Source organism: Saccopteryx bilineata, chromosome 4 (assembly GCF_036850765.1).
Source record: "Saccopteryx bilineata isolate mSacBil1 chromosome 4, mSacBil1_pri_phased_curated, whole genome shotgun sequence".
In the NCBI taxonomy this organism is placed as follows: domain Eukaryota; kingdom Metazoa; phylum Chordata; class Mammalia; order Chiroptera; family Emballonuridae; genus Saccopteryx; species Saccopteryx bilineata.
In genome coordinates this window covers 37563394-37583946 of record NC_089493.1, presented here as the reverse complement: position 1 = coordinate 37583946, position 20553 = coordinate 37563394, and the positions used below count along the sequence as shown (strand labels likewise).

General features: G+C 39.8%; 1 protein-coding gene across 5 annotated transcripts in view; it reads right to left on the bottom strand.

The window, feature by feature from the left end:
- Window positions 1–240: 240 nt before the first annotated feature.
- Window positions 241–20553, bottom strand: part of PPP2R5E (protein phosphatase 2 regulatory subunit B'epsilon) — a 168026-nt gene continuing 147713 nt past the window's right edge. For 3 of the 5 annotated variants that reach the window (XM_066277868.1, XM_066277867.1, XM_066277871.1), the window contains 7 exons: window positions 20322–20430; window positions 18053–18106; window positions 17906–17956; window positions 15844–15963; window positions 11291–11418; window positions 9256–9357; window positions 241–3370 (listed from right to left, as the gene is read on the bottom strand). In XM_066277868.1, coding sequence (XP_066133965.1) covers window positions 3271–3370; window positions 9256–9357; window positions 11291–11418; window positions 15844–15963; window positions 17906–17956; window positions 18053–18106; window positions 20322–20430 — 664 coding nt within the window. In that variant the 3' untranslated portion in view covers window positions 241–3270. Of the gene's footprint in view, window positions 3371–9251; window positions 9358–11290; window positions 11419–15843; window positions 15964–17905; window positions 17957–18052; window positions 18107–20321; window positions 20431–20553 lie in introns of those variants that run through there. The other 2 variants (XM_066277869.1, XM_066277872.1) reach the window with 2 other exon arrangements.

Genomic DNA, 20553 nt, shown 5'->3' with positions numbered 1-20553 from the left:
AAAGCTCTAAATATACTTTTTTTTTTCTTTCCATAGTGTGATTGAGCCTAGGTCTATACGTTTAAGTATAGCAGGTGCAATTACAAGCAATTCCTGGCTCTGCACCCTGGACCGTCCCACGCATAGGAGGAGGTACAAAATAAATTAAACCCTTCCATTTAGGCAAGCAAGCCCAAGATGAAGGAGCATGACCCTGCTTGTGAGTATCCAGCGGCATCAAGGGTATTATTTATGTCTTACTTTTTTTATTATTTTATTTTATTTTATTAAAAAAACAATCAGATGTTAGGGAGAGCAAAATATAATAAAATTTAAATGGACAAAAACTAAACATTGAAGGAAAACCGGGGACACCTGCACAATGAGAAAAGGAATGCATGCTTGATTCAAAGGATGAGATGGGTCAATTCACTCACATGGTTTTTCTAGGCCCACAGCCTAAGGCCTCAGCATCACTCTAAACCACAGGGTTTTTGTTTTTTCTTCCAAAGACACTCTTAATCCTACCCCTGAAACCAATATGGTAGGGATAAGTTTGGAGTGATCATCACTCACTAACTACAATATTTGCTATTTAAAAAATAGATTTATATATAGTTCTGGAAATTATGAAGCCAACAAAGTATAAACACAAAGATGCACTTGTCACAATGAGCTCAAGTCGCAGCAACAGGAGAAATGTGGGAAAGGACAGAGAGGGAGGGCTGCTGCAAATGCAGCAAGTACGTCCTTAAATATGTCACATAGTGCAACAGTCAGGTTACCTCAGCCATTCTGTGTCACCAGACATGTGACAAATGTCACGTTGTCACTCCCAATGAAAAAAGAAAAGGACAGCATTTCTTCTCAGAAGTTGCCCTATGAATTTCAGACATATAATTGCTCCTTTAAAATAGGTCTGAAATTTGGCTTTATTCTCCTCAGTTTGGAATGATCAACATGTAAATTGACATCAAAGATATCAGTGGAGTTCTCACCTTAACACTGAAGACAGTAAGGTGCAAATAAGGAACTGGTCTTTTTCATTTCAAATGACTGCATTTCATTCTAATGGGCAGGGATATTATCATAAACCCGTGATTTTAATGTCTACTATCTAAAAAAGTTGACTTAATGGCAAAGTAAAGTTTATACGGTCAAAACTAAATGTAATTCAGGGTCAAACTAATGGGCTAAAATTGGAGATGATTTGTTACGTACTATTTTGTCTTTAGTACCTGAACTTGCACCTTTGCTCCAGCACTTTGAAAGGAAGCTGTTTCCTCCTTAGCAGCCTCTGCTGATTTTACATCGACTCCCCATGAATGTTCTTTAAAAAAAAAAAAACCTATGAATTCCATTAAACCATGTGTTTGGTGTTGCATGTGACTCCTTTACTGCTGTTTCTCTTTCAGAATTAACACGCCAAGTTTTGTTTCTGTTTTACAAAGTGGTTGAGATGACAATATCCATCTTTAGCTGACTTTTATGCACAAACTCTGACCTGATAATCCTGGAACACTTAAATAGGGGAGCAAAGTCAGTGGCCTTTTTTTTTCCTTTTTCTTGGAAACAATACAACTGCATTTTCTACTTTGTACTTAAATGGAAGAAAATATACAAGCCCAAATTCATATTATATTTCTACTAAGAGCAACAACAGTTCATATGTTCATGTTTGCTGCTATCACAATTCAACACATGAACACGAAGCCAGCTGTACATGTGAATACTGCTGGAAGTGATGGTTTAGGATTATCAACTCACTGCTACCATATCCACAAGCAAAAGCATCCTGGAATAAGCCCCCACAAGTCTTTCAGTACAGAATGATGCAACCACAATCGGTAAGCACACACTCTATACAAGTTTTGTCAGTACTTTTATCTCCCCAAGATGTTGAGTCCTCTTTTAAATACAAAGCAGAGAGCCAATATGATATATCTATAATACAGCCCTAGATTTTGTTTTGTTTTTTTGTTTTGTTTTTCTTAAACAATTTGGTCACAATGCACCTTTGATATAAAAGCATTTTTAAACTTTATTATTAATACTCAGGACATTAGGAATTTCCAGATTTTTTTCAGTAGCATTTGTAGAACCACTTTTGGTAACAAATACAGTAGTTAGGAATATGCATCCAATTCAGAATGCATAATAATGTTTATCCTGAATCCTTTCCGGCTAAAAACAGGGCTGGCGCTGTGATGAGATATAGAAGGAGAATCTACAAAAAACACTGTAACATGTTTGTTTTTCCCAGAGGCTACATCCTCTTTTGCTGGAATACTTTATAAATACATATTAAAAAGTAAGGCAACAACTCCAAACAGTCCAAGCTGTTTGCTCAACTCTATTCCCAATTAGATTCGCAATCCTGGCGATCAATTTCATGGTTGTACTGTTTAGTGTCTGTCTTTCTGATTTCAAAATGGTCCAAAAGGATGTTTTCTGACGTTTCTAAAACATCTCTGGTATGTGTGTTCAATGATGTATGCAACTAATACTGATCAGGTACTGAAGCCTATGATGTCCCAGTGCCTGTTTTCAAAGGATTCAAGACATTGATTTGGATTCATCATAAACTCCTGTATGAATCCAAAATTCCCTTCCCTACTATGTTTATCACCTCTTCTCTTTTACTCCTAATTTTAAAACTAAAGGAGTACCAGGCCTACCTGGATACTGGAAAGATTTCACTCCAGTAAACAAACCTTTTATCAGGGACCTTTATAATTCATGGCCCCATTCCGTGTGGACATTCAACTCATGAAGATGTGCAAAAGGAAAAGATGTCAAATTACAGTCAAGTTATCCAGAAGAGGATGTTATACAAACTTATACGGAAATGACAGTCTTTCTTCCCCTTCCTTTACTATAAATACATTTAACAGCTTAGCAGAAAGACAAGCTAAATTTAAGATTGTTCACATTTGAAAATTGTTTCATACTCTCTGCTAATGATAAATAAGGAACTCCTGACAATGGAATTTTAACAGCAATTTCATTAACAGATCTCTGACGACTGCTCTTTTTTTGTTTTGTTTTTTTTAGGGTTAGAACAATGATTATGTTTGCAAAGTTCTGAAAGTCCATCTACTGTCCAAACTTTGGATTGAAGTCCTTATTTTTTTTTCCTTTACTTAGAGACAGGTATATACAGTGCTGTTGTAATAATGAAACGAATGTGAAATCTACTGTAAAGTTGCACAATACAGAAAACTGTTGCTCCATCTCCTACTACATAAATGTGTGACTCCACAGGTTAGTGATGCGTTGTCATGGTTTCTGTTAGGTTGGAATTATCCCATCACGTCTGAGACCTCTCTTCAACTCCAGATCCTCCAGTTTTTTCCAAAGTTCTTCCCGCTCTTTTTCTTTCTTTTTCTCGCTGGGGAGGAAACAGACACAAGGTAAACACCTGGGAAGGCCTGGAGAGGTTATTCATCAGAACTGCCCCGTGACACACTTTCCCCAGGTATGTTTTAAAAGGTCTTTGAAAAGTTTGGCATTAAGCTTGTGGATGTTTTTTCTTTTTGATTTTTCTCACTCTTGTTCTTTTTTTTTTTTTGGCACTTACATAGACATAAAGTTGTATTAACGAACAGAGCAGGAGATTTTACATTAATATTCCTTTATATTTAACACAGAATATTAACTTCAAAATTACTGAGAAACAAAAATAGGGATCATTTATATGTAACTGTTATTGTAAAACCGAGGGCAGGCACATTAGTGACTTTCACTTGGGGTCTAGTTAAAATCTGATTATTTTCTTTGTCTCCAAATAGTTTCTCGAAGGGGATGCTCAAGATGACACTAATGCAGAGAAGTTGCAGGTCAAAAAACTATACTTCCTCTTTGTGAATATCTATTTTTCCTACACTATGTATATTTAAGCTCTTTAGCAGCATCTTGTTTGTACACGTATTAATAAATCACAAAATCTGAATTTTACTAATTAAAATTATTAATTATTAGCTTATTTTATATTTATATATATATATAATAACATGAAATATTCTTTCTTCTGTGATTTCAATTTTAATGATCTGGATGGAACTTTGTTGATATCATTATATATTAAAAATTTAAAGTTCCAAGCTTTCAAATTTGGTTTGATAGCAATTTGACTAGTGCCCTCCAGACTTCTGGGGAAATTGGTAAAATCTACCAAAACTCTGGATGTCTAAAATAGGGTTAAAAACTTTAATTTTGCCAAACATATTTTTAGATTACCATGTTTTTATAAAAAAAAAAAAATGTTAATTCTAATATCTCCAAAGTCAGAAATACATAATCCAGAAATACATGACTATACTGTAAATTAAATAAATTCACACATATTAAAAATAATTCACTGCACTGTCCCTAGCTTTCCATGTTGTGATGAACCAATAAACAAAACCACACCCAAATGACTTCTGTATATCCACATTCAGATAATTCCTGAAAAAACGGCTCTGTCATCTCAGGCATGGGTGATATGGTCCTCGTACTGCTTTACCTAGCAAGGATTTAATATCAGTTACGGTACATTTACTCAGGGAAATCCACATAAGTTAAGTGAAATTTGTATATAATTCCAATACCTCATAATGTTTTTTTCTTCTTAAGAGAGAGAGAAAGAGACAGAGAGAGAGAGAGACAGAGAGACAGAGACAGACAGGAAGGGAGAAAGATGAGAAGCATCAACTTATAGTTGTGTCACTTTAGTTGTTCATTGATTACTTCTCATACATGACGGCAGTGGGGAAGAGGAGGGTGGCCTCTAGCCAAGCCAGTGATCCCTTGTTCAAGCCAGTGACCCCTTGTTCAAGCCAGCGATCATGGGATCATTCATATCTATGATCGCATGCTCAAACCAGTGACCCCGCGATCAAGCTGGTGAGCCTGTGCTCTAAAGCTGGCAACTTCGTTTTTAAACCTGAAACTTCAGAGTCCCAAGTCAATGCTCTATCCACTGTGCCACCACTGGTCAGGCCAATGCCTCAAATATATATGTATTAATTTTGAAATTTCATTTATTAAATTTAGAGAGAGGAAAGGGAGAGAGAGAAAGGATGGGGGTGGGTGGGAAACATCCCCTTGCTTCTCATATGTGCCTTGACCAGACAAACCCGGGTCTTAAACTGGCGACCTCAGCATTCCAGGTTGACACTTTATCCACCACACCACCACAGGTCACCTCATATTTTTTATATCATCACCAATTTTTTAAAGTTATATTGATATCTATAGCAACAGAAATTAATGTTCATTTCCCCAAAAAATTCTCTAGAAATAGTTAACTTTATATTCTCATCTCGCCAGTCTTAAGAGAATACTTAATTATATAATTGATGTTATCACTCATAATACTGTTATTTTAAGGCTTGTTTACTATAATTAGTTTCAGCTATCTCAAATATAATCCATACAATTTCTTTTTTTTAATTCAGGGAGAAGAGAGGAGGCAGAGACAGACTACCACATACACCCTGACCAGGTCCACTAGGCAAGCCCACTAGGAAGCAATGCTCTGCCCATCTGGGGCCTTGCTCTGTTGCTTAGCAACTGAGCTCTTCTCAGTGCCTGAGGCAGAGGCCATGGAGCCATCCTCAGCATCCTCAGTGCCTGGGGGGAGGGGGGGAGAGAGACGAGATAGGGAGGGGTGGAGAAGCAGATGGGTGCTTCTCCTGTGTGCCATGACCAGGAATCCAACCTGGGACATCTACACTGGGCCAATGCTCTACCACTGAGGCAACCAGCCAGGGCCTGCACAGTATGAATTTCAATGGACATATAGTTTTTCAAACAATTACCAACTGGGTAACTTTGACCCTGAAAAAGTATATTTATAGGGCAATAGGGGCAAGATGAGATAATCTACCAATCATTAAGCATTCTAGATTCTTATAAAAGCAAGCTTTTTGGTAAATTATCACTTCTGGTTTCTCAGTACAGTTTAAGGATAATAATAAATCTAAATAAATATTATAACACTGATTTAAATACATTTAAGTCAATTCTGTAGATCCTACTGAGTTTCAGAGTATATGATCTTTTTATCTGGAGGAAGAGGGAGAAGAAACAAGGCAAGCACTTAGTGAATTTATTCAACTAAAAAACTGTTCAAACATACATTAGGTTCATACAGCCCCAATTCACAGTTTAAATTAAGGTCCGACATCATTAAAATACTCATTATCTTATTATTGAAGTGTTTCACTCATGTCTTGGATCATAAGTTTTATGACATTTAATGCAATCTGTCCTGTGGGACTTCTTCTCCAGATGAACTCTATGCTGTGTTATCATACATATTTTATGCTGACTTCATCTTCAAAAATTCTAAATATTTCTGATACAGTTAGTGTCACCCCAATTCTTTCCCACTTATTTTCATCTGTCTGTAGCTGGGAATTTAAAAACTTAACTATGTTATCAAGCTAGGGATACTGTCAAATTCTCTCCCAATTTCAATTTTACTTAGCATTAATGTTGGCATGTGTATCTAACAGTGTTACTTATTTCACCCACCATTTCAGATTCATAATACTTAAAGTTTTATCTGAACTGAAACAATTGCTAATGTCTTGTCATTCGGAAGTAAAATCCTTCATTTAGTTCCTCTCAGATAGTATCAAACAGTCTCTTTATTCTCCTTTCCTATGTCTGCATCTACAGAGAAACCCACATTCCCATCTCTTCTGGATAACCTTCCATTGCTCATTGGACAATACATTACCCTTGCTTTAAAAAAAAAATCTGTCTCTCATTAATAAAGTTCACTCAGTATAAGTCACTTTAATATATCAGATCATCAAAATCAACTTCACTGTGTCTATTCCTGGTTCCCTTGGTTAATTCTTATTCTTATCTTTTTCAAGAGTTTGGTCTAGTTCCTCCGTCGGCAAACTGTGGCTCACAAACCACAGGTGGTTCTTTGGCCCCTTGACTGTTTAGTTTAGCAAAAGCAAGCTTAAGAGTATCCTATTAATAACAATGTGCCTACCTAAATATTTTAACTTTAAAAAATTTGGCTCTCAAAAGAAATTTCTATCATTGTACTGTTGATATTTGGCTCTGTTGACTAATGAGTTTGCCAGCCAGTGGTAGTTTACGTAATAATGATCAGAAAACAGTTTTATTATTGAAGTTCAATATATATGAATTAATTTACTTCAATCAAAGTCAATATTTTAGAAATAAGGTCTTTAATACTATTAATGGGATTCTACAGATTCCATTAATTATTCAACTAGGATAGTGGTCAGCAAACTCATTAGTCAACAGAGCCAAATATCAACAGTACAATGATTGAAATTTCTTTTGAGAGCCAAAATTTAAATTTAAACTATATAGGTAGGTACACTGTTATCAACTTAATTAGGATACTCCTAAGCTGGCCTTTGCACCCGTACTCTAACTTTAGTTTCTACAAAGGAACATTATGGATATATAACACATTTTAATGGTACATCACAGTATGAAAATGTATCCTTTATCTCCTTTAACTAATATTCTAAAAATATTTTAAGTTTGGAATAAGTTATTATAAATTCAATGATTTGCAAAAACTGTAACTATGACAAATTAAAAGTTCTACAAATTACAAATATGACACAACATATCCATAATTGCTATTTATTTTACTAGTATAAAAAAAATTAAAAAACTCAGCCTCTTCTATCTATAGTTAAATACTTGCCAAATTCCATAATTAAGCTGCTTTTCAATATATCACATCCCAGTCATTATTTTATTTTAGATTTTATTTTTATTTATTGATTTTAGTGAGAGAGGAAGGGGGAGAGAGAGAGAGAGAGAGAAAGAGAGAGAGGGAGACAGGAACACTGATCTGCTCCTGTATGTGCCCTGACTGGGGATTGAACTGGCAACCTCTGCACTTCAGGACAATGCTCCAAACAATCAAGTTATCTGGCCAAGGCCATACTGGTAAATTTTTTTTAAATGACTGTAATGGTCTTTTGTCTCCTGCTACCAAACCTTTCCCCTCATTGCTCTTTCTTTATCAGTAAAATACAAGTAACACACTCAAAATCAGGCAAAGTAAAGAAGCAAGGGAATCACAGATAGCTTTGCTCAAGAGATTCTGCAAGGTCTTGGGTCTGAACACTCACACACACCTTGGGGTCCTCTAAGGTCCACGGTTTTATAGTATACAAAGTGGAGTTTGTTTCTGTATGACCAATACCAAAAACCAAAGGTCCTACTACTAACAAACTCTCCAGACTTCCCTCAGTCTCTCCAAGTACATCAATGCCATAGTCTGAATCTTTGTGTTCTCTCCCCCAAATTCTTATGCCGAAACCCTAACCTCCAACAGTGATGATAAAGGAGGTAAAGCCCTTTGGGAGGTGATTATGTCTTGAGAATGGGCCCCTCGTGAATGGGATTAGAGCTCTTATAAAGGATCCCACAGAAATCCCTTGACCTTTCTACCAAGTGAGGACAAGTGAGAAGGTATCAGCTGTGAACCAGAGGGCTGTCGTTCAACCATGCTAGCACCATGTTCTTGGACTTCTAACCTCCAGAACTATGAGCAATAAATTTCTGTTGTTTATAAGCCACTCATGAAGTATTTTGTTATTGCAGCCTGAGTGGACAAAGACATCTTTTATAAAGTTGGACATACTGAACAAGAAATAACAAAAATTGAAGAATAACATAAATAATATCAAGAAAGGGTTTACTCGGCCACAAGTATTTATTACAAAGAATATAACTGGTTTAGCTCCCTTTTGGTCTTAAACACTTCAAGATTTGTATAATACCAAACTCTCCATGTTCTTTTCACAGCTCTTTAAATTATAATGCATTTTCTGGGTCTGAGAAGAGTCAGTAAGTTCTGGGCCAAAGAGCTAAACAAAATGGTGCCTCATCCCCCCTGCCTCCAGAGTGTAGTGAAGTACACGATCAGCCCAATTATAGTTCAAGTAAGTTCAGAATGGGAATGAACCCAGGTGGCAACCTACCTGATGGTCTCCTTAAGTGGGCCTGAAATACCACCTTTGTGCCAAGCTCCTAACCCCGAGGCAGAAGAGAAACATTATAGAAGGGAAGCAGGAAAGCAGTCTTTTTCCAAATGACACCTTGGTACCCAGTGGTACACTACTAAAGACACAGCTAACAGGCATGCAAAAATGAACAAGTTAAATAAATAAAACTGTGCTGCTTAGGACTTCGGTGCAATTAGGTAACTTCTGCAAGGAGCAAGAGAAGAACTCAAAAGTTTTATGCACAGCTGACAAAAAAGCTTTAAAAAGTTACCGCTGACGATCTGACTTGTATGTGGCTGTCAGCTCATCAAACATGGTGCTGTTCATTTCCATAAATGCCTTCAACACGTTGTAGACTAGCGCAACGATAGCCCTGGGAAACAGAGAGCAGAGAACCTGTTGGTTATCGTACTGATGGGATGAATAGAAAGCACAAGCTTGGAGGGAGCTCCCCGTATTGCACACGACCTCCTCCCTTCTTTATTTAGGTGGAACAACTAGGAATGACCAATGGCTCATTTCCACAAGAGTTACACTCTTTATGGTTCAAGGCAAGACATCTTTCTTAAGGGAATGCAGGATTAAAAACAAAAACCTCTATTTTGCCCTTCTAACCAATGGTACCCAGACAGACAGACTTGCCAGTTTGGGTACTTGCTAACTTCATTTAATAAAAAGGCGAGCATAAAAATAAAGCAACTTCACCCTAAAAAGGAGCACCTGTGGTAGAACTAACCTTAGAGACCTGAATTTGCATAGACAATTTTATTTTTAAAGTGATAATATACATAGTTCATCTAAATCAAAAGCTGTTCTCATGGAAACAATATACATTACTCATATTCAAAGATACAATGCTCAACCCTTGTCAATTTGGCAGTTTAATAAGAGCTATGTTTCTAGTTGTGCTTTACATCTGTCCATGCATGCCCGCTCAGTTCCCTCACTGATGCGATGCAGTGCCCGTGAGGGGACTGGCAGGCTGGTGACGGCTCTATTGGCTGGAGAAACTACAGCTAAGCAGCCAGAACAGTGGGCTGGCTAATCGAGGGGAAGAATAAGCTCTTGGGCAATGTGAAGACTGTCCCATAATGGGCTTTACAGCTTCACACTAGAGTCTGCACTGCCCTCTGCAAAAATACACAACAGTACTTTCATTTGCAACAACATTCTACCAATACCTCTACAAAAGACACCAGTAAAAGGCCATATGTTCAATAAACCATGTGTTTAATGTTTCTAAAACATTTATAAGAAAGTGTACTTGCTGTGCTGTTTCTTCCCTGTGCCTGTTATTAAAAGGAAAACTCACGCTCCCTTCTGTTTCGGGGAATGACCCCCCCACACACACAAACGACAGGCAATAACAGAGAAGGGCCATGTGCAGCACACTGAGCGGTTACCACACTTGCCAAACACACTCTCAGGTGCTCAAGAGATTATCTGAGTAAAGAGACTTAATTGTTTACCACCTCTTTCTTTTTATAAGTTTTGTTAATAAAATTGGCCAATTTAAAAAAAGAAAAATGTTAAAACTTCTCTTAGAAGGTTGTAAACTTTTCTTTCCTAGACAACATATATAATGCCTGAGTTGGTGTGTCAGAAATGGATCTTGCTAAAATGCAGATCAATTCCGCCACACCACTCCTTACACTCTAGGATTTTCATACCATCCTCTTGGTGAAGCCCCGCCCCTTTTCTAACCTCTTCTTCCAGCAAGCTCCCCAAATGCCTTACCCCTAGCAAATTCACAGGTCTCAGAACCTGACAGGCACTTTTTACATTCTTGTTCCTTTTCATGTGACAGACAGACCTAGCTCTGAAAGGGCTTCCCCCATCCTAACCAGCTGCTAAATTCCCTAAAGATTCAACTGTCACATCTCCACCCCACTGTGTCCACTGATGCGCTGTGTCCACAAACCTCTCCTCTCGCGCCAGGGCATCCCAAGTCATTCACAGACAGGTCAGGAGCCCTCAAGTAAACTGGTAGTTAACAGAACACACTTGAAACACTACTTTATAAAGTACCCATTTACTTGTGGGTCTTGCCAACCAGTCAGTGAATTTGTAAATGTAGGGATTTTATCTTTCTTTATCTATCTTAGCAACAAGCACAGCAACTGGTACATAGCAAGCACTTGAGATATTTTATAAAGCAAAAGAGAAGGAGGGAGGGAGGGAGGGAGGAAGGGAGGAGAGGAGAGGGAGGGATGAAGGGAAGGGGAGGGAGGGGAGGGGAGAAAAAGGAGGGGAAGAAGAGGAATGGAGGAAGAGGAGGGGAGAGAGGAAGGAAACTGAACACCTACGGATTCCAATGTTCTTTTGAAATCCTATAAAGACTGGAAAACATGATGGGAAGGATGACATTAGAGTTTTCTTCTATCAAACTCATGATGTATTCATTATTCCAATAGTACAGTGCCCTTTCTGCCACCTTTGAGAAAAGAAAAATAAAACGTTAAGAGAAAAAAGACAAAGATGAAACAAAATCATAAATCTCCACACAAGATATTTTAAGACTATGTCTATATCACTCAATCAAATGGAAAATTAAATATTAATCGCACTCTACATTTTTGTGGATTTAAAGTCTTTCAGAAAGTTCCAAAGTGGTTCATCGATTTGGGGAAGGAGAAGAAGTTCTGCTTCCTATTTCTATCCTTTCAGAAGGCCCGCCCCATCTGCCCCCACACCCTTTCTGCACAGCTTCCAAGCTCCAGGCACCTCCACTCCCCACGCCCTGCTGCTTCCCCGCCGCTCAACCCTCCCGCTCACCTGTCACCCACTCAGCCCAGGGCTGGTGTTCAGTCAGCAGCTGCTGAGACGAACCCAGCTGCCACCCCTGCAGAGCAGCCACCTTTCTAAGCACCTCCTACGGCAGGCGCTGTGGCAGTGTGGCAGGTGGAACGTGCCATCCTTACCACGCCTGAGGAGCAAGTACTGCTGTACTTGTACAGAGAAGGACACTGAGGCTCAGAGATATTGGCAACCCAGCCAAGGTCACATCCCTAGGAAATGGTAAGAGCTAGGACTTGAGTGTAGCACCCGGCTTCTTCCCAGAGTTCATTTTGGGCTCCCTTCCTTTGGACTAAATGAGCCAGGAGAAAGTCACTCTGCTTCTGGACTCAGGGACACGGCTGTATGTGCACCTGCTGCTGTCTCAGGTCCCTTTTCTCTGACTACCACACTGACAACTGGCTCTCTAAATTCAATACAACACCTCAAAAAATCATCTTAAATCTCTAAAAAGTAACTTAAAACAATAAAAATCAAAATAAGCCAAAATCTCCCCAAAATATTTTTTTAATCTCTAAAAAAGGTAGTTGTATGGGGAAAGGGAAAAGACTGGCTTCTTTCATTTAATTATATTAAGAAGTTATGTTTTAGTTTAATAAAATTTAATCTTAAATTAATTTGAATTTGATTTAATAAAAACATACAAGATACACCCACCAATAGACTAAAAAATCAGAACCTTTCCATTTACATTACTCAATTTATTTCAAAAAAATCCTGGGACTTGAGAGGCACTAGACCCCGAGAGTGCAAAGAGAACAATGATAAATGCTACATCTATTTCTTTATTTCTCTAGTGTTGGAGGAAGAGGCAGAAAGAACCAGCCCTACTCCCCAGGAAGAGCGCCGGGATGATAACACGGGAGGCAGTATCTGAGCTGTGTTCTGAAGGATGAAAGAAGGCTGGGCATCCCAGGCTGGGGGAACTGCGGGAAGGGGGACGGACGCACCAGGGACAGTGTGTCTGAAACCTGTGAGGCATGCGGTGAGTCTCAGACAAGAACACTAGGCAAGAAAAGGGAGGGGAGAAGGGGAGGAACTGGGAGAGGCGGCTCTGAAAGTTATAACTAAAAGGAGGACCTTTCAAAGAGACCACAGGAGGACATCATAACAAAGGAGGGATCTCGGCTTTCCTCCATCCAGTAAATGAGTCTAAAATGTACCTGCCACTTAATGCTAACAAGTGTCCTCATCTCCATCTATCTACATGTCAATATGTAAATCACTTAACAGAAAAAAAGTATCCAGTAAAGTTTCTTAAAGAGAAAGGTGTTATTTACACAAAGTTAAATTAACATGTCTGACACTAGAACAGAGTTACTACCTTCCTAGAACCCACTGTCCTACACACACACACACACACACACACACACACACGATGGCAGTGTCTCTAGCTGGGAGCCTTCTGACCCCAGTGCCACACCTGCAGCAAGAAGTAATCAGCATCTGGCTACGCAGGGTCGTACTGGCTTAACGAGGAAATAAAGGACCCCTTTTCTTTCCTTTCTTCTCAGTTTTACCCCTGTCAAATAATGTGAAATTCTTTCTGTTTCTGCTATGGACTGAACTGTGTCATTTCCCCAGTCCCCACCAATTCCTATGTTGAAGCCCTAACCCCTGCTGTGAGTGTATTTGAAGAGAGAAAGTATTAAGGTTAAGCGAGGTCATAGGGTAAGGTCCTAATTTGACAGGCTTGGCAGCCTTATAGGAAAAGAGGGGTCACCTCTCTTTCCACATGCACACAGCAAGGAAAGGCATGTGGGACAAAGCAGAAGGCGGCCATCTGCAAGACAGAAAAAAAGCCCCACCAGCAGGCCATGCTGACCTCAGACTTCCAGCCCACAGAACAGTGAGAAATGAACTTTTCTGTTGTTTAAGCTACACAATCTGTGGTACTGTATTATGAAATCTGCTATGGTCTAATATCTGTGCTTCCTAAATCTCATATGTTGATATTCTAACCCCCAAAGATGATGGTACTAGTAGGTGGGACCTTTGGAAGGGATGTACTACTAAAATCATAAGAGTGCCTTTTCAAGAAGTTCCAGAGAGATTCCCAGCCCCTCTTGCCATGTAAGGATACAAGAAGTCTGTGATCCAGAAGACAGCCCTTACCTGACCATGCTGGCACCTTGCGCTCAGACTTATAGCCTCCAGAACTATAATAAATTTCTGTTGCTCATAAGCCACCCAATCTGTGGTGTTTTGTTAAGAGTCGTCCAACTAAGCCACCACAGCTAACACACTGTGTCCTCCGGGGTGCTGAGTATCATTTCAGCCTCTCTGTGACACTCATTTTAAAAGATCCCTGCTCCTTAGCCCCCACTACTCCAAACAGCCTCATGAAAACTGAAAAATAAGGTAAACAACCCAGATGTGTGAGCACCACAGGTCACATGTAATATGCAAAACATTTACACAGTATCCTGAGGTGTTTAATCTACATTCATAGGTTATATCATCTCAATGTTAATGGTTCATGTAATAGTTTCTACTCATTTGGGGGTGGGGGGAGCTTTGTGTACAATCACAAGATTGTCATAAGATCACTGACGTGACATACTAAGATATCTTTAGACAGCAGCCTGTGTCTCTAACTATGCAGCATAATGACAGAGTGGAAAAAGTCCATCATGCCCACTAGAGCACTGCAGTTCCGTGCTGCCAACAACCTGAGCAATCTCTTCAACTCGGCAGGAAGCAATTCCCCAGATCACCCTCTGCTCTCCTGCCTGGGTTCCTCATCACCGCAGCAAGGGCCCCACTGAGAAAGGGTTGCCAGGTTCACCTGCCCTGTGTTCTCCCCAAGTGGCCACAAGGAGGCAGAGCAGTGCCACAGGAAGGACAAGAAGCTATATCCATGACTTGACTCCCTATGAACTTGGGACCTTGAGCAAATCATTCTCTGAGCCTCATTTTTTAATCTAACAAATGGGGGTGGGGGAGTTCATAGAATAAATTGAAATTTAGAAATAATGATGTAAAGTATCTAGCACAGTATAGAATATTAGTGTTCTTTTTCTTTCTATTTTTTACAGGGACAGAGAGAGAGTCAGAGAGAGGGATAGATAGGGACAGACAGACAGGAACGGAGAGAGATGAGAAGCATCAATCATCAGGTTTTTGTTGCAACACCTTAGTTGTTCATTGATTGCTTTCTCATATGTGCTTTGACTGCGGGTCTTCAGCAGACTGAGTAACCCCTTACTCGAGCTAGTGACCTCGGGTTCAAGCTGGTGAGCTTTTTGCCCAAGCCAGGTGAGCCTACGCTCAAGCTGGCAACCTTGGGGTCTCAAACCTGGGTCTTCTGCATCCCAGTCTGACACTCTATCCACTGCGCCACCGCCTGGTCAGGCCATGTTCTTATCTCATAAGCTTTATTTAGCATTCCCTCTCTCACACACACTACAGAACCCTACCAGTCCACCTCTTATGTAGCTACTTCATTTGAGACAAATTATTTTACCACTTTGAGCTTCAGTGTTCACATCTGTAAAAATCACAAGCCCCTCTAGAAAGTAGTCAAGAGAACTAAAGTTACTGAGCAGAAAGCACCATTGCAGTGGCTGGCATATAGCAGGTGCTTGTTAAAATCATTATGTGAAAAAATAGCAAATATGTAACAACAGGTAAATAGTGTCTGTAATATATGTTTCAATACAAATAAAATTTTACCACCTGACCAGGTGGTGGCGCAGTGGATAGAGCGTCGGACTGGGATGCGGAGGACCCAGGTTCGAGACCCCGAGGTCACCAGCTTGAACACAGGCTCATCTGGTTTGAGCAAAGCTCACCAGCTTGGACCCAAGGTCACTGGCTCAAGCAAGGGGTCACTCCGTCTGCTGTAGCCCCCTGGTCAAGGCACATATGAGAAAGCAATCAATGAACAACTAAGGTGTCGTAACGAAAAACTGATGATTGATGCTTCTCAACTCTGTCCGTTCCTGTCTGTCTGTCCCTATCTATCCCTCTCTTTGACTCTGTCTCTGTAAAAAAAAAAAAAATTACCAAAATGATATGTGCTGCATAGTTCACACTGACACATGCCCTCCTTACTACTAACCTGAAAATGGGGGCTGGATACACACTTGGCAATTTGTTTAAACAAAGGTTCTTGAATTTTAACAAATTGTGAAGGTTCAATCACATCCAGGATTTCTTCCAGTTCCCCAAGGAACATAACCTGTAAACACATGCAAAGCAGAAAACATCAGGCCCTTCATTGAAAATCCACAGAATGATGAGGCTCAATGAGCGCTCCCACTGTTTTCAGAAAACTTTACACACAAAATAAAACATGAACCAATCAGGTATTAACTCATGTGAGACTTTCATTTCAGAAGGAATTCACCAGAGGATACTTGTCAAGTTCCTATGCTCTCTGGAAAATCTTTTGGAAAACTATTTTTGGAAGAGTTACAAAGTGTTACATCTATCACACAGAACCATGGCACTTAACTAATGCAGCAGGGCCCCAGAAACAGGACTGTCCACAGGGGGCTATCCTCTCCACTGCTACCCACCCCGCTGTCTCCTCCTCTCACCCCCAGTTTTCACACAATAGGGAGGCGGCATCCTGCATGCATAGACACAGGTCCACAGTGGCACAGGACAGATAGGTACCAGGTGACATTGAGAGACACAAATCAGATTCACCCACACAGGTTATGTTTTCAACCCTCCAGAACTGTGGTTTTCAACCTTTTTACACTTGGGAACCAGTGAAAATAGGAGAATTATTTTGGGGATTGCTAAGGCAGAAATCACTCTGAGCATAAGTGAATTGTACTAAGATCATTGGGTTGATAATCTTCATACATTGAATGATGGTTAACTCTTTTGCCACTGGCACAAAATTTCTGGCAGACCGCTACCAGTCTGTGGACCAGCAGTTGAAAAATGCTGCTTTAGAACACACTGACCCAATTTCCACACTTACATACATACACACACACACATGCACACAATAACTTCACTATCAAACAGTGAATCTCGGACATCAGTACCATGTGCCTTGATAAACTGCTTTTAGATCACAAAATCATCTCAGCCCCGTGTGCCTCAATAAACTGCTTTTAAATCACAAAATGGAGTCAAACTAATAGTATAGTCAACTGTTTTAAATATAATGGAAAACTGACAGAAATAAAAACCAGTCACCTATTTAGGCATGACAAACTAAATACCTTAGCAAAATTAAGTATACAATTAAAATATGAAAAATGAGTTTTCATATCTTAAGCTACAACAGGGTAGCAATATATAACTTTTAATTTTACCTAACAGGTATTAAGAAATTAGATGATTCTGAAATTGTATCAAGCAGGGTTTTGGAGAATTAAAACTGATTTGGAAAAGCAGAGTGTTTCTGTTTAAAGCAAGATTTAGTATACACTTGCCATTTGTCAAGATATATAAATTCTCCCCAAAATTTTCCAAAAAGTAAAACTAACAGCTGACCTTTTTCCTGGGCTATTTTTACATGGTTTCTAACCTTTCAGAAGAGTGGGGGCAGATCTGGTACCCAACTAGGCTCACCTCCAAACCAAGAGACTCACTGCCCCACAACCTCACATGGCACGTGCCCAATTAGGTCTTGGCAAAAGTTCAAATCACTGTAGGTCAGAAGTTTTCAGGGCCACTTGTAAACAGTTGAAACTAAAAGTTTGTAATATATTTTACAATTCTATATAGTAAGATCTTATCTACACTGTGATTTTAAAGTGAGTGTTTGGGCAGATTACTCTAGCATCTATCTGTAGTGAGAGCAAAACCTCCACACTATGAAGGTGGTCACGAGGAAGGTGACATTGAGAGAGCTAGACATTTAGACACATGACTTGGGCTTCCGTGGGGTTGAGCAGCACTGCGGTAAAAGTTCAGGGTTCACGTATCAGGGAGGCGGGTTCCTGCCTGACCAGCTAGATACTCAGTGAACTCAGGAGAATACTTAACTTCTCTAGGCATCAATTTCATAACCAGTAAAATGAGAATATTTACAGTCTTGCCTTACAGAGCTCAATGAGGATTTAATGAAAGAATGCATTTTATACATGATTAGCTTGGTGCCTGGCACACACCCAAGTATTTAGAAAGCTATTAACACACTGACATTAAGCACTTACCTCTTTCTGACTACATGTTTTGGGCCAAAACTTCATTAATCCCCTAATAACCTAAAATGAAAAGGAGGAAAAAAAAATGGCACTTAATTTTCATGTATGCTCCATGAAAAGTGGCCCATAATTTGAAATGATGGAGAACTGACTTACTGGCTCTGTGAGTGAAGGGTCCTTCTCCAGAAACTGGACTATGCAGTATGCCAGCTGGAGGACAGAAACGTGGGAGACTGGGTTGGAAAGCCTATCTACTAAAGAGTCCTAAGGTGCATTATTAAAACTTCCTACAAAGTTTACAGACTCTAGTTTTAGTAACTTCATGGCCAATCCATTTTAAAAATAAAAAATACATAAAGCAAATAAAAAGCAACATTTCCAAAGTCAAAGACTAACACTTTAATAAAGCTCCAGCAGAGTTTTTCTTAAAAAGAATATTGGGACATGAAGTAGCCAGCTAATGGAAAGCAGAGGTGAAATAATACGTTGGATATATACTGAAAGTATCTCATCTACATCACGTTTGAGCTACATCTATCTCATGGGCTTCCTGTCCCTCTTTGCTAACCTCAATGGTACTGGTTTTCCTGTGGGTCAGAAAAGTCCTCTATGACAAGCAGATCTTTCTAAAAACATTACTGACTGCCAGAAATGGCATGTGCAAACTAAAGCAGTTTCAGGAAGACAGAAAAGGTTCTACCTGTCCATTAGAACCTGGAGAAATGTGAGAATGACATCTGATGCTAACTCATCTGGGTAAAAATTCTTTTAAATGATCACGAAATATGATATCCTGTTTCAAAAACTAGAGGCAAGATTTCTAAAAGGCTCGTAAAGATTCTTGGACAAGAAATCCACTCTTGTGAAACCATATTTCGAGGTTGTTCTAAATTAGAAGCATATGGACTAATTTTTCCTTGAAATACAGAATTTTACATTTAAAGAGGAACACCACTCAGAAAAAAATGTGTTACTTTTTTTTTTTTTTTGTATTTTTCTGAAGCTGGAAACGGGGAGAGACAGTCAGACAGACTCCCACATGCGCCCGACCGGGATCCACCTGGCACGCCCACCAGGGGCAACACTCTGCCCACCAGGGGGCGATGCTCTGCCTCTCTGGGGCGTCGCTATGCCGCAACCAGAGCCACTCTAGCGCCTGGGGCAGAGGCCAAGGAGCCATCCCCAGCGCCCGGGCCATCTTTGCTCCAATGGAGCCTCAGCTGCGGGAGGGGAAGAGAGAGACAGAGAGGAAGGAGGGGGAGGGGTGGAGAAGCAAATGGGTGCTTCTCCTATGTGCCCTGGCCGGGAATCGAACCCGGGTCCCCCGCACGCCAGGCCGACGCTCTACCGCTGAGCCAACCGGCCAGGGCCTGTGTTACATTTTTAAACAAACTCAAAACATTCCCATCAGGAGAGGGGAGAGTCGGAGGTTTGAATACTAGATTTAAAGTGCCGCTCGGTCATGTGCCTACACCCTAGTGACAACGTTTACCATCCAAGGCTGTGGCACCTGGGAATCAGAGTGGAAACAAAACGGTATGTTTTTTAAAGTAAGGAGGCTAAAAATAAAAAGATGAAAAAATACTGATTTGTATACTTGTGTGAGCATTTATTTGTGTGTAGAATATGAGAAAGAAATGGTGAATGAACTAGAAGAGGGAGCAGAGGGCAACTGATAGACTATTACAAAATAAGACTGAGCCTGACCAGGTGGTGGCGCAGTGGATAGAGCGTCGGACTGGGATGCGGAAGGGCCCAGGTTTGAGACCCCGAGGTCGCCAGCTTGAGCGCGGGCTCATCTGGCTTGAGCAAAAAAGCTCACCAGCTTGGACTCAAGGTTGCTGGTTCCAGCAAGGGGTTACTCGGTCTGCTGAAGGCCCGCGGTCAAGGCACATATGAGAAAGCAGTCAATGAACAACTAAGAAGTCGCAACGCGCAACGAAAAACGAATGATTGATGCTTCTCATCTCTCTCCGTTCCTGTCTGTCTGTCCCTGTCTATCTCTGCCTCTGTAAAATAAATAAATAAATAAATAAATAAATAAACAAAATAAGACTGAGACAAAATACTCAAGAACATTCAAAAATGATTACACGTGTCCAAAGATCTAAATCTAAAAGCTCATGTATGTATTTGTATTATTTATCATATGCAGCATGTTCAATATATAATTTTGTGAACTGGGCAAGTCATCTAAATTCTCTGAAAAGTGAGACTAAATACATGCTGCTTCCACTTGAAAAATATTCCCATGAGAATCCTATGCATTGAAAAAAATATATATATATATGTGAAAAAAATACATACACATTTCAATCTTTAACAAGTCTTTAAAAAAAATAAAATTAAGTAAATATCAAAATCAAAGAAACATTGGGTTTGCAAACTTTACTTTGCTTCCAAAAGTACTTGTACAAAATTCTACCTGGGCATGGAAGAGTGATAAGCTCCTGACAGTGTGTAAAGGGATCAACACTTTCACCAGAAACTGTTTGTGTTCTGCCTTAAGTGGTAAAGCAAAGCCATTGATAATACTAGGAAAAAGAAAAGAGACATGAATTAGCAACATTACCACAACAAGCTAAACTAAGGCAAACTGTTCTTGTGAGGTCAAGTTAAGTCTTAATCAGTTTGATTGGTCCTCAGCAACCCAAAAC